At 44.9% G+C, this 10,176-nt stretch overlaps 2 protein-coding genes across 4 annotated transcripts in view; both read right to left on the bottom strand.

Annotated features, from left to right (window-relative positions):
* Nucleotides 1–325: 325 nt before the first annotated feature.
* Nucleotides 326–5,950, bottom strand: arg1 (arginase 1). Of its 3 annotated transcripts, XM_061705619.1 has the most exons (9): nucleotides 5,861–5,950; nucleotides 4,584–5,510; nucleotides 4,377–4,449; nucleotides 3,442–3,616; nucleotides 2,676–2,835; nucleotides 2,194–2,288; nucleotides 1,529–1,636; nucleotides 1,320–1,456; nucleotides 326–910 (listed from the first exon to the last, which is right to left on the bottom strand). In XM_061705619.1, exons 2-9 carry the CDS (start codon nucleotides 4,707–4,709, stop codon nucleotides 747–749), a joined length of 1,038 nt encoding a protein of 345 aa, XP_061561603.1. In that variant the 5' UTR covers nucleotides 4,710–5,510; nucleotides 5,861–5,950; the 3' UTR covers nucleotides 326–746. The 3 variants fall into 3 exon arrangements, with proteins under 3 accessions (XP_061561603.1, XP_061561602.1, XP_061561604.1); XM_061705618.1 differs by lacking the exon at nucleotides 326–910 and having other exon boundaries at nucleotides 924–1,456; XM_061705620.1 differs by lacking the exons at nucleotides 326–910; nucleotides 3,442–3,616; nucleotides 4,377–4,449; nucleotides 4,584–5,510; nucleotides 5,861–5,950 and adding an exon at nucleotides 3,340–3,409 and having other exon boundaries at nucleotides 924–1,456.
* The window catches only part of heatr1 (HEAT repeat containing 1), a 22,807-nt gene continuing 18,178 nt past the window's right edge, over nucleotides 5,548–10,176 (bottom strand). The window contains exons 39-45 of the mRNA XM_061705569.1: nucleotides 9,644–9,778; nucleotides 9,469–9,573; nucleotides 9,083–9,245; nucleotides 8,235–8,389; nucleotides 7,048–7,206; nucleotides 6,850–6,958; nucleotides 5,548–6,078 (exon numbers count right to left, since the gene is read on the bottom strand). Of these exons, the coding sequence (XP_061561553.1) occupies nucleotides 5,990–6,078; nucleotides 6,850–6,958; nucleotides 7,048–7,206; nucleotides 8,235–8,389; nucleotides 9,083–9,245; nucleotides 9,469–9,573; nucleotides 9,644–9,778 (915 nt within the window). The 3' untranslated portion in view covers nucleotides 5,548–5,989. The remainder of the gene's footprint in view (nucleotides 6,079–6,849; nucleotides 6,959–7,047; nucleotides 7,207–8,234; nucleotides 8,390–9,082; nucleotides 9,246–9,468; nucleotides 9,574–9,643; nucleotides 9,779–10,176) is intronic.

Here is a 10,176-nt window from a genome sequence, read left to right as displayed (position 1 = left end):
TGTATGCTTTAAGTTAGTCGATTGCGGCACGGTGGACCGACTGGTTAGCACATCTGCCTCACAGTTCTGGGGATCGGCGTCCAAATCCCGGCCCCGCCCGTGTGGACTTTGCATGTCGCTTTCCTCCCACATCCCCAAAATATGCGCGCTAGGTTGATTGAAGACTCTAAATTGCCCATAGGTGCGAATGGTTGTTTGTATTTGTGCCCTGCGATTGGCTGGCGACCGGTCCAGGGTGTACCGCGCCTCCTGCCCGTGAGGAGAAGCGCTACAGAAAATGGATGGATAAAAGTTAGTTGATGAATATAGTTAGATTGAAATGGTCAACTGATTTATTGTACATATCATTTAAAAATAACAAACAATTTTATGTATACATTTGACTTTTTTTTTTTTAAACTCGGTTATATTTAAATGTAATTAATTTAAGAATGAATCATTTTTATTCAAACAAACTATTATACATACACATTTTAACTATTTTTAAAAGTGATTTTATTCAATGTTGCGTGAGAGAGTTTCTTTGGATTCAAGCTTTTGATTATTCTTTTTTAAAACCAGCATCCAGCAGAAGAATTCCTCTTCAATAACTACCATGTCCAGCTTCCGGCCGAAGGACAAAAGATTAGTCGTTCTACCAGTGCGCTCAATTGTCTCGCTAGTGAGGACAAAGAGTGCACTAGTACTTGGAACTTAAGTAGGATAGGAAGATTCTGGAATAACTTGCTGAAAGAGTTTTGGTGCATTCATGCGTCAGGCAGGCAGAAATGAGGCGGGTGGGTCCCCCCCCGCCGGCGTCCGAAGCAGCCCAGCAAAATGTCGAGCGCCGCCCGGGCCGTCGAGCGCACGTCGCGTTCCGTCGCGCCGCGCGCCGGGTTCACCTCCACCACGTCCACCGCGGACAGCGACCCTGAGGACCCGCGGACCACAGGCGCGCCCACGTCAATGGGAATGCGCGCACAGGTGACAGGAACACACACGCACGCACACACACATGAACTGGAACAGGAGCATACGCACAATCAAACAGGAGAATACAAGAGCAGGAACACACACACACACAGGAATGCACATTTGAACAGGAACACACACACAAAAGCAGACCCAGGAACATAGTAGAGGAACACACATGAAAAGGAACATACAAACAGATGCACACACAGGAACACACACACACACACACACACACAAATATACACTGGAGAACACAACAACAGGAACAGGAAAACACAAGAACAGCAACACACACACAAAGATACATGGACAGGAACACGCAGACGTGCGTTTGTTGTCGATGTGCTTGCGTGCGTGTTTCGGACCGGTGTCGCTGAGCCGTTCCGCGATGTAGACGCCCTCCCTGTAGGTGAGGCCGCCCAGCACGGGCGTCCCCGTCGCCGGGGTAACGGTCGGGTCCAAGGCGTCCACGTCGTAGCTCAGGTGGATCGGTCTCTCCGCCCTGCTCAGAGTGACGCCGTGAAATTAAGACGAAGCGGAGGGGCGGGGGGCCGGCGGGGGGCTACATACTTACCCGCGTTTACACAGGAAGTCGCACGTCTCCTCCATCACGCGGCCCACGCCCAGACGGTCGACGTCCGTCATGGAGAACGCCTTCACGCCCGCCAGCTTCAGGAGGTAACTGCAAACCGGTTTGGACACGGCCAGTTTGATATAAAGTTGGAACCACGCTAACTGGGCTGCTTGAATACTTTTTACCAGGACCCAACCGATATGGATTTTTGCAGGCCGATTCCGATATTTGGCAGGAAAAAGATTCCGATAAACGATTAATCGGACAGTGAATTTAAAAAAATATCCATCCATCCATTTTCCGTACCGCTTATCCTCACTAGGGTCAATATATAAAGATTAAAATAACTTCTTATTTAGTACAACAAAGAATTACAGCGAGAACATTTGACTGCTTTACAATACTTTGCCCTTAAGTACTTTTTTAACTTTACAACAGATACATTTTTTTGTATGTTTGATTAAATGTCATTGTCTTATTTTGTAATGTGTTCAGCCACTTTTGGTTGATTTGAAAATGGCTTCTACGTACAAACACAGTCCGGTTAACATTTGAACTTTCGCTAGCTAATCAATAAGTTCCTCGCGATGCACATTTTTCCCAGAAAATGTGGGCCGAACTCCAAATTGTTTGCCTTTCGGGGCACGCGACGACAGAAGACTTACTGCTCCTCGGGGTCCAGGTCTCTCAGGCCGATGTAGACCAAATGTTTGGCCGACACGCACGACGTCATCCACGAGAAGTTCGGCAGGACGGGGATCTGACAAGTCAAATTTGATATAGAAGTCAAATGCCCACGTTGGCTGGGAGGGCTGGCAGAGAACGGGTTCGTTTTAGTGAGAGCACACTTTTGACTTTTGACATCAATGTAGCTATCGTGAAAAAAGAAAGAAATGATACGTAAGAGACTACGTCAATAAAAAAAAAAAAAAAACACTTTCCATCAAAGTGCAATTTGAAGTTACAAAATAAAAGGATTTTATCCTCGTGATTAGTTAAAAACTTGATGCAGTCAAAGAATTGCAAAAAACAATTACAGCTTATATCGGGACAAAAAGGGCCACAAACAAGCTCAAAGGCGGAAAATAAAGGCTGAGGGTTAAACTGTCAAATGGACGTTTGATAGTTTCTGATGCATTTGTGTCACCTTTGGGCGCAGCTCGTGGAGCAGGTGCGACACGGGCTGCCCGTGCATGTTTCCCGTGGGCGTGCTGAGCGGCGTGTTGATGTCGGCGTGGGCGTCCACCCAAACCAGGCTCAGATCGCCCACCGCCGAGGCGTGCCCGTGCACCGAGCCCATTGCCAGGCTGCAAAAGTCACGTCGACAAAACATTGCGGCACAAGCAAGCAAAACATGCATTTTTGATTTTTAAAAAAAACAAACAAAGAAGCTAGCACTCTATAAAAACACACAATAACGATCTATATTTTTTTTTGCTTCAGTCGGACGAACATTGTGCTGCTCCTTTTGGTGCGTGCACCTCAGCCACCAGGGGGCAATATCAAACAGCTCCTCAGTGCGGCGGTAATATTAATCACGCTACACACATGATTACGAATATATGCTTGTGAGTTTTGTGATATTTATCTGTCTACATGTTTTGCTACACCGTTCGCGTTGAAATATGCGCGGCGTGAAGGGCGACGACGCCGCGACACGGATGCTACTCGTTAGCCCGTCGATGACGATTCCCCTTATGTGTTAGCATTAAGCTAACGAAAAGCAACCCGTGTTCTACTGCTGATTACGAAAGAACTGGAAGAGTTTTTTTTTTTTTTTCTTCTTCTTCTTAAAATAAATTCTCCCATACTTCTTCAGGTCTTCTCCGGAGCCTCCGGCCTCCTCCCACATTCCAAAAGCAAAGTGCTGCCGTTTTTTTGTTTCTCTCTACCCCCCCCCACTCCCAGCTGACCTGTGGTCTCCGCCCAGCACGACCGCGGCGTGCCCATCGCGCTTCACCGCCCGCACCGCTTCCGACAACCTGCGGTTGGCGTTGCCCACCGCCCGGGCGTGTTTCACCCGTCCCACTGGCTCGTCGGGCACCACGTCCTCAAAGGTCAAATTCCCATAATCCTTCACGATGCAGCCTGGGGCAGCAAAAAAAAGTAATAAAATAAAATCATTAAAAAAAAAAGGAAAATAAATGATGTGTGGTTGGGACACGAAGACCCTTGAGGCTGTCAGTGAAAACAAAATTCATTCAACAGAATGAATATTCATATGCAGGAATTAAAACAGGAGCAGGAACCCGCACGCAAACAGTAATATGTGCACAGGAATAGGAGCAACAGACGCAAACTTGAATACATTGCATATTGATTCATCAATCCATTTCCTGGTGGTCTTTGTTTCACGGTTAAATCGTCAAGTTGTTTGCTTTGAATGGAACACGACCAGTCGACTTGGGCGTTTACCGCGCGTGCAGAGCAAAAGTCAGCGAGTTGAGCACACAGTAACCAGCGTGCTGTCAAATATGGAACCGTGCAAACGAGAGCCAAAGTCACTTTGAGCTTCTAGCATGACAACAATGGCGGGCACGCACAATATTTGCTCACCCGTCCGATAAAATATATTACACACGGACTACAATAGCGCGTCTATAGAAATAAATATACAGTATAAATGTCAGTCGTGAAATATATCTGCATCCAAGTAGCCACTTCATTAGGTACACAAAGTAGCGTTTTGACAGACGGCACTGGACCGGGAGCTGTCCCTAACGTTTGGACCACCGGGGGCAGTAAAGTGTGATTTTTGCGACAGCTCTTGCACTTGGAGCTTTCTCAAGTGTACCTAATGAAGTGACCGGCGAGCGCGCGCGTCAACATCGTGGATCTACGACGTCACCTTGCGCCCGAAGCTTGTGGACGAGTCCCTCGGCGCGGATTACGTCCGGTCCGAGCTGCACGCCGTCCCGGGGCTGCAACACACACGCGCGCAGGCACATCTTAATGTGCTCCCCTGATTGGCCCAGCGGGAATTGAAGGAGTTCAAATTTGGCACTAATGTTGTAGCGGAGGTCACCTTATTCCGGTTCTCGCGTGCTGACCTCACCTGTCCTTTGGCGAAAGGCGCGCCGATGATCCCCACCGAGCGCGCCTCCTGGTGATGACGATGACGATGGTGATGAAGTGTGGATGAGGTGATGAGGAGCTGCAGAGGTGTCCTGGCACGCTGCATGGTGCTGAAACAGAAATGGAGAGAGAGAGAGAGAGAGAGAGAGAGAGAGAGAGAGAGAGAGAGAGAGAGAGAGAGAGAGAGAGAGCTCTGGAGCGGGACGGTGCGCGTGCCGTCTCCAGCGGCGAGTGACGTCACCCGGGTTAATCATTGTTCGGGCAAAACAAGAAGGCACCGACACTATTGGAAATCAAGCAGGCAAATACTCTGCTTCGGTGTATTCTTGTTGGAAAATGCACAAAACCATGTTCAAAAAATTAAATATCTGTTCATCAAAATTGATCACCAATTTCATACATCTTCCAATTTGCGCATCACCGGGAAACGTTTTCCTTTGCAGTTGGTGTTTTTCTTGAATTTTCTCCAAAATGCCTTTTGTGCGCCAGCATTTTGGAACACATACAATGCCAAAGTCAATACCATTCTCCGAGCCAAGAAACTGAAATTGAAGTTTAACATTTTGACACATCCTGTTAAAATTCGGCCTAGCTGCTGGTGAATTATCCATTCTTTTGGGGGGGGGGTCATACAATCAATCATCTTTCTCCATTGAAATCAATAGAAATGCCATTAATCCGGCAGTCGTTCTTTGCAGAATTGTCCGGCTACGCGTCGCTCCGTCGTCTGTGTTCAAATATCCGTTGTTACATGGAATTCTCGACCATTTTTTTCTGCGGTCCGATCGGATGGCGGTTGAAGTCAGGGTACACCGATATGCTCTGGAAGGAGAAATGGCGACTTTGAGCGTCGTTCCAGTGAACTATTCTTCGTGGGAAGATTGAGATATTCGGAATTCCCGCCAGTCTGGAACGCACCAACAAGAAAAAAAGTGCTACCGAAATTTCCCAGAAATGGAAAGTGTAAATATTTATTTTGCAACCATTCACTGTTTTGAGACTCCCTTCCCGAAAGACAAAATGCTGATCGGAATGTCACTGCAAACGTGAGGGTTTCGTAAAGGCACGGTCACGCCACCATTTACATGACCAAAATGACTCATTTCCTCAAATAACTTGTCGAAGACAATAAAACCATGTAAAATAAAGATTTCGTATCACTGAAACACCCCAATAATATACACCCGATGAGGAAAATGGTATAAAATGAAGGAAACATTTCACTGAACTGCACTATGCAAATATTTGGCCACTTACAATACGCCCTCAGATTTTCATTATTCTGCCACATTTTCATGATGACCGACCGCGTTAGTCTGATGAGGACAGCAATGGCGCGTCGCAGTGATACTGAGCCAAACAATGACGTTGCAAACTGCGTGTGTGTTAGAAGTAGCTCTGCAGCGGTTCTCCCAGAATGTTCTCCATCTCCCGAACGACCTTCTGAACCTGCTGCTCCACCTCCTCGCACTCGTCTGGAACACAAACATAACGAGTCAACGTACGCAAAACTTGGGGATATTCAGCTTTCGGAAAACAAAACCTACGTCAGGAAGAACCTAAAATGCACTTTTAACTGAAAGTCAAAGTTTGTATATTCTACTTTTCCGTTAAAATTTGCTTGTAGTCCAGAACATTTCTAATTGTGTGTCAATGCCAAGAGGCATATTGGCCTACGTGCGACTTTGCGCGAGCTTGTAATTCGGACGCTTAAGCTTGCCGCTACTATCCACGAGCCTCAAGTGAAGGTGGTTTGCTGTGTTGAATAATCTTAACGACTGAATACACTCATTTATGTAACATGAGTTCATGACTGTGTACATGCTAGACGCATCATGATGGCATGGATGCTTTATGATCCTCTCAGTCTTAAATGCTTTGCCACCATCTCGGGGTCCGTATCCCCACTTTAGTGCATTTTAGGTACCAATAGCAAAAATTACCATATAATGGACAGCCATTAGAATTGCACTGAACATTTTTTTGGGAAGCCCAAAAAATGATTGAATAAGCAGGAATAAACCGCCAAAATGTGTTTTCAGAATTGGTTTCCCCCGAAAAAGAAAATACAAATAGAAACGCGGAGAAAAAAAAAAAAAAAAAAAAAAAAACCATTGGAAAAATGGGAACAAGAAATCAGGGGGAAAAAAAAAAAAAGAAAAAGAAATAAATGAGAGAATATGTGAATCCCAGGCTGTCGAACCGCGATTACGCGGGGGTCCGCGGTATTTCGGTACTGTACTGACCCTCCATGAGTTCGGCCAGGAAAGGTATGGTCTCCGGAAGCAGCACCACGTAGTTCTCCTTCAGTTTGGCCGCCAGCTCCATCACCATCAGCAGCGAGGAGAAGCGCACCTGAGAAGAGGAGGACCAACGTGGAATCAACTTGCGGTTGAAATCCTCCAATGTCGGCGTCACCGAAGGCGCTCGAAAGCCGTCGTCACCTCGGCGTCGGCGTGTCTGCTCTTGAGCAGGACGCGGTAGTTGAGGCTCTTCCACTGCGTGTCGTCGGCCAGCGACACGGCAAACTGACCCACGCACGCGACAAGGTGCTCGGTCACCCTCTGCCGGTACTCCTCGCGGCCGCCGAGCGTATTCTCCAGCTGACACATAATACGCCGGGGGGGACAAAAGTTTGTCATCTGGCCCACCGAGATTTGACATGATCAAGAGTCCGGTAATATTTGTTGGGTTAGTCGTGCCCCCCACAATGAGGTAACTAAAAAGGTATTTGTTTTAAATTATTTTTATCATTGAGGAATTTGTGAATGGGTTTATTCCAAGTAAAAATGGAAAAGTACAATTTTTTACATTTACATCAAAAAATTATTAAATAATTGCATAGTTATTCCATTCATTAGCAATACAAAATTGAGCATGCATTATCTTGTCTTCAGATAAACTCCTTAGGTAAATGTATTAATTTATTCATTGAATAAACTGAAATCTAAAAAGCAGTAAAACTAGCAATTGTATACATTATTAACATTCATTTGTGTATTTTCCAAAATAAACTTACAATCGATGGACAATTGATGAAATGAAAACCGTTAACTGGTTTATTGTAAGTAAAAATAAAAACAGTAAAATAAGAAATATTTGGCTGATTCATTATCATCAAATCAGAAATAAAAGATGAGAATGAATTATTTCATTATCAAAGTAAAGTTAAAATCTATTGACAACAGATCAAATAAAATGAAAATAAATATTACTAAAACAATTGTTTTATATGTAGTACATTTAACAGTTTATTTCATAATTGGATAATCATCAATAGAAATAAATCATCCATTGAAAATGAGCATGAATTATTATTTTACAAATAAAATAAGGACATATTTTAGATTTTTTTCTCTTTTTTTATGGCTTCCACAAAACGCCCGTGTGTCCGATTTCAAAATTCAACGTGGTCCTTGAGCGCAAATGTTTCCCCAGCCCTGCTTTAGCTCAAGCCCGAGTCTATTTAGAAAACGTCGCATTTAGTGCAAACATCAAAGCCTGCAGGAAGCGTTCGCGTTCGGTTCCGGTTTCTGCGTTTGTGCAGAACATGGATCCAAACTTTGGGCCAGAACGATATAATGTGACTCACTTGTCCAATTACGTCGGGTAGCGAGGTTTGCGTTCTCACCTGGTCGACGAGGGGCGCCAGGAGGGCGTCGGCTCGCTCCTTGCTGAGGAAGCGCTGCGTGTCGTACAAGAAGATCTTGTGCAGGCAGTTCAGGACGTAGCAAAGCAGCAGGTCGGTCTTCTCGGCACCGCGCTCGGAATCGAACAACGGCTCGGCTGAGGAACGGAGACAAAGTTTTACGAGTTTAGATTTTTAAGAAAAAATATGCCGCTGGACATATATTGCAGGGAGCGCCCGCCTTTTGCAAAACGAGACCTACTTTTTGGCTACTGATTCATGCAAAGGGCTACCACTTTGATCGACAGATCGTTTTCTCAAATTACAAATTCATTAATATTTTACATTGATATGCCATTTGTGGCCTGCTGCGTGTTTGCGTTATTGTCCCACTGTATATTCTCATAAAATTAAACAGCCAGCATCAAAAGGTTCAACAACAACAAAAAAAGTTACAATTTTGAAAAATAGCAAAATTCTTTTTCATAAAAAAACCCCAAAAAGTCATACAATTTAGTTTTTTTTTATTTGTAAATAAAAATAGATATATGTTATATAAAAATGTAAAAAGTTGAACATTAGACATCACACAATTTTTATATTAAAAAAATCCAAGTAACACTAGCATTAAAAACATTTTGCTCCGTCTTTTATACTACTTCTTTAAATATGTTGAACTGGTTTGCATATGTCGACCGAGAACATATCAAATTGCTTTTTAGCACATTTCATAAACACGATATGAAGCGCCTCGCCTTTTCCTCCCAATTTTCCGAATGTGGCCATTTTCTTTCTTTTCTTCTCTTAAATGAATAAATAATGATAAAAAGAAGTAAGTAAGCAAGCTTCACCCGTCTTGGAGACGTTTGTCTGCTGGAGGAGGTCCGCGAAGGGCTTGACCAGGTTTCCCGCGAACAGGACGAAAAGACCTTTGAGGCGCTCGGCGATGCAGTCGGAGAGTCGGAAGAAAGTCAGCAGACGCTCTTTATTGCCGGATTTACTCCAGTCGAACAGCTGAGGAAACAAAAACAGCAAATCTTTAACGAAGCAATTTTAGGGGAAATTTTTTTTTAAGGCAACCGAAGGAAGTTTTGATAAGTTTACGCTTGGCGGGCCAGACTGAAGAGTCGTAATTGGCCCGGGACGTATAAATTGCCCAGTCTTGCGCTAGCCCATATAATTCCACAAAGAAGCCCAAAAAACAAACCAAAACAAAAAAAAAGGTCAAAGCTGTCACCTTGAAGAAGAGCGGCCTGAACGTGACTTCGGACAGTTTCATCACCATGACCAGCAGACAGTCGATCGTGCTGCCCTCGATCTGAGCCGTCCTCGCCAGGTCGCCCTGCACCCAGCAAAACGTCAGAAGCTCCCGCAGACCAAGTGACCAACGGACACGAGCGCGCCAAACGCACCCGGCAGAATTGAGCTCTGAAGTCCAGGGCGGCCAGGAAGAACCCGGTCAGCTCTGATTGGTGAGAACTGAGCTGCTCTCGCTCCATGTGGCTCACGTGTTCCTTGAGGATGCTCATCAGCGCCCCCAGTTGGTCCTGAGGGGAAGCACTCCGGTCAGCGCTTGCTCGGCCGCCATTAACGCTCAGAGAAATTTATGAAGGCTAATGCCATTATTACGTTTAGCTGCCACAAGATGGCGTAAAAGCAACAATTTTGTCGAAATGAAGCTCCTTAACTTAGTTCTTTGGCACCAAGATGCCACAAAAAGGCCCCAAAACAATACCTTTGAGGGCAAGTTCCTTCTCGTGCGACTCAAAGCTTTTCTAGGGACAATTAGAACCTCTTCTCTTGGGACTAAAATTGTTTGTTGTTGTTGTACATAAAAGGAGTGAACATTTATAATCATCAGAATAAAAGTTATACAAGTTGTCTTTGGTTCCTAACAGTTTCCCAAATAAATGAGTGGTTTTAACTTTGCACACTTTGTGTACAG

The sequence above is a fragment of the Phycodurus eques genome, chromosome 19, assembly GCF_024500275.1.
Source record: "Phycodurus eques isolate BA_2022a chromosome 19, UOR_Pequ_1.1, whole genome shotgun sequence".
Classification (NCBI taxonomy): Eukaryota; Metazoa; Chordata; class Actinopteri; order Syngnathiformes; family Syngnathidae; genus Phycodurus; species Phycodurus eques.
The sequence above is the reverse complement of the archived record's forward strand: the minus strand, read 5'-3'. Positions and strand labels throughout refer to the sequence as shown.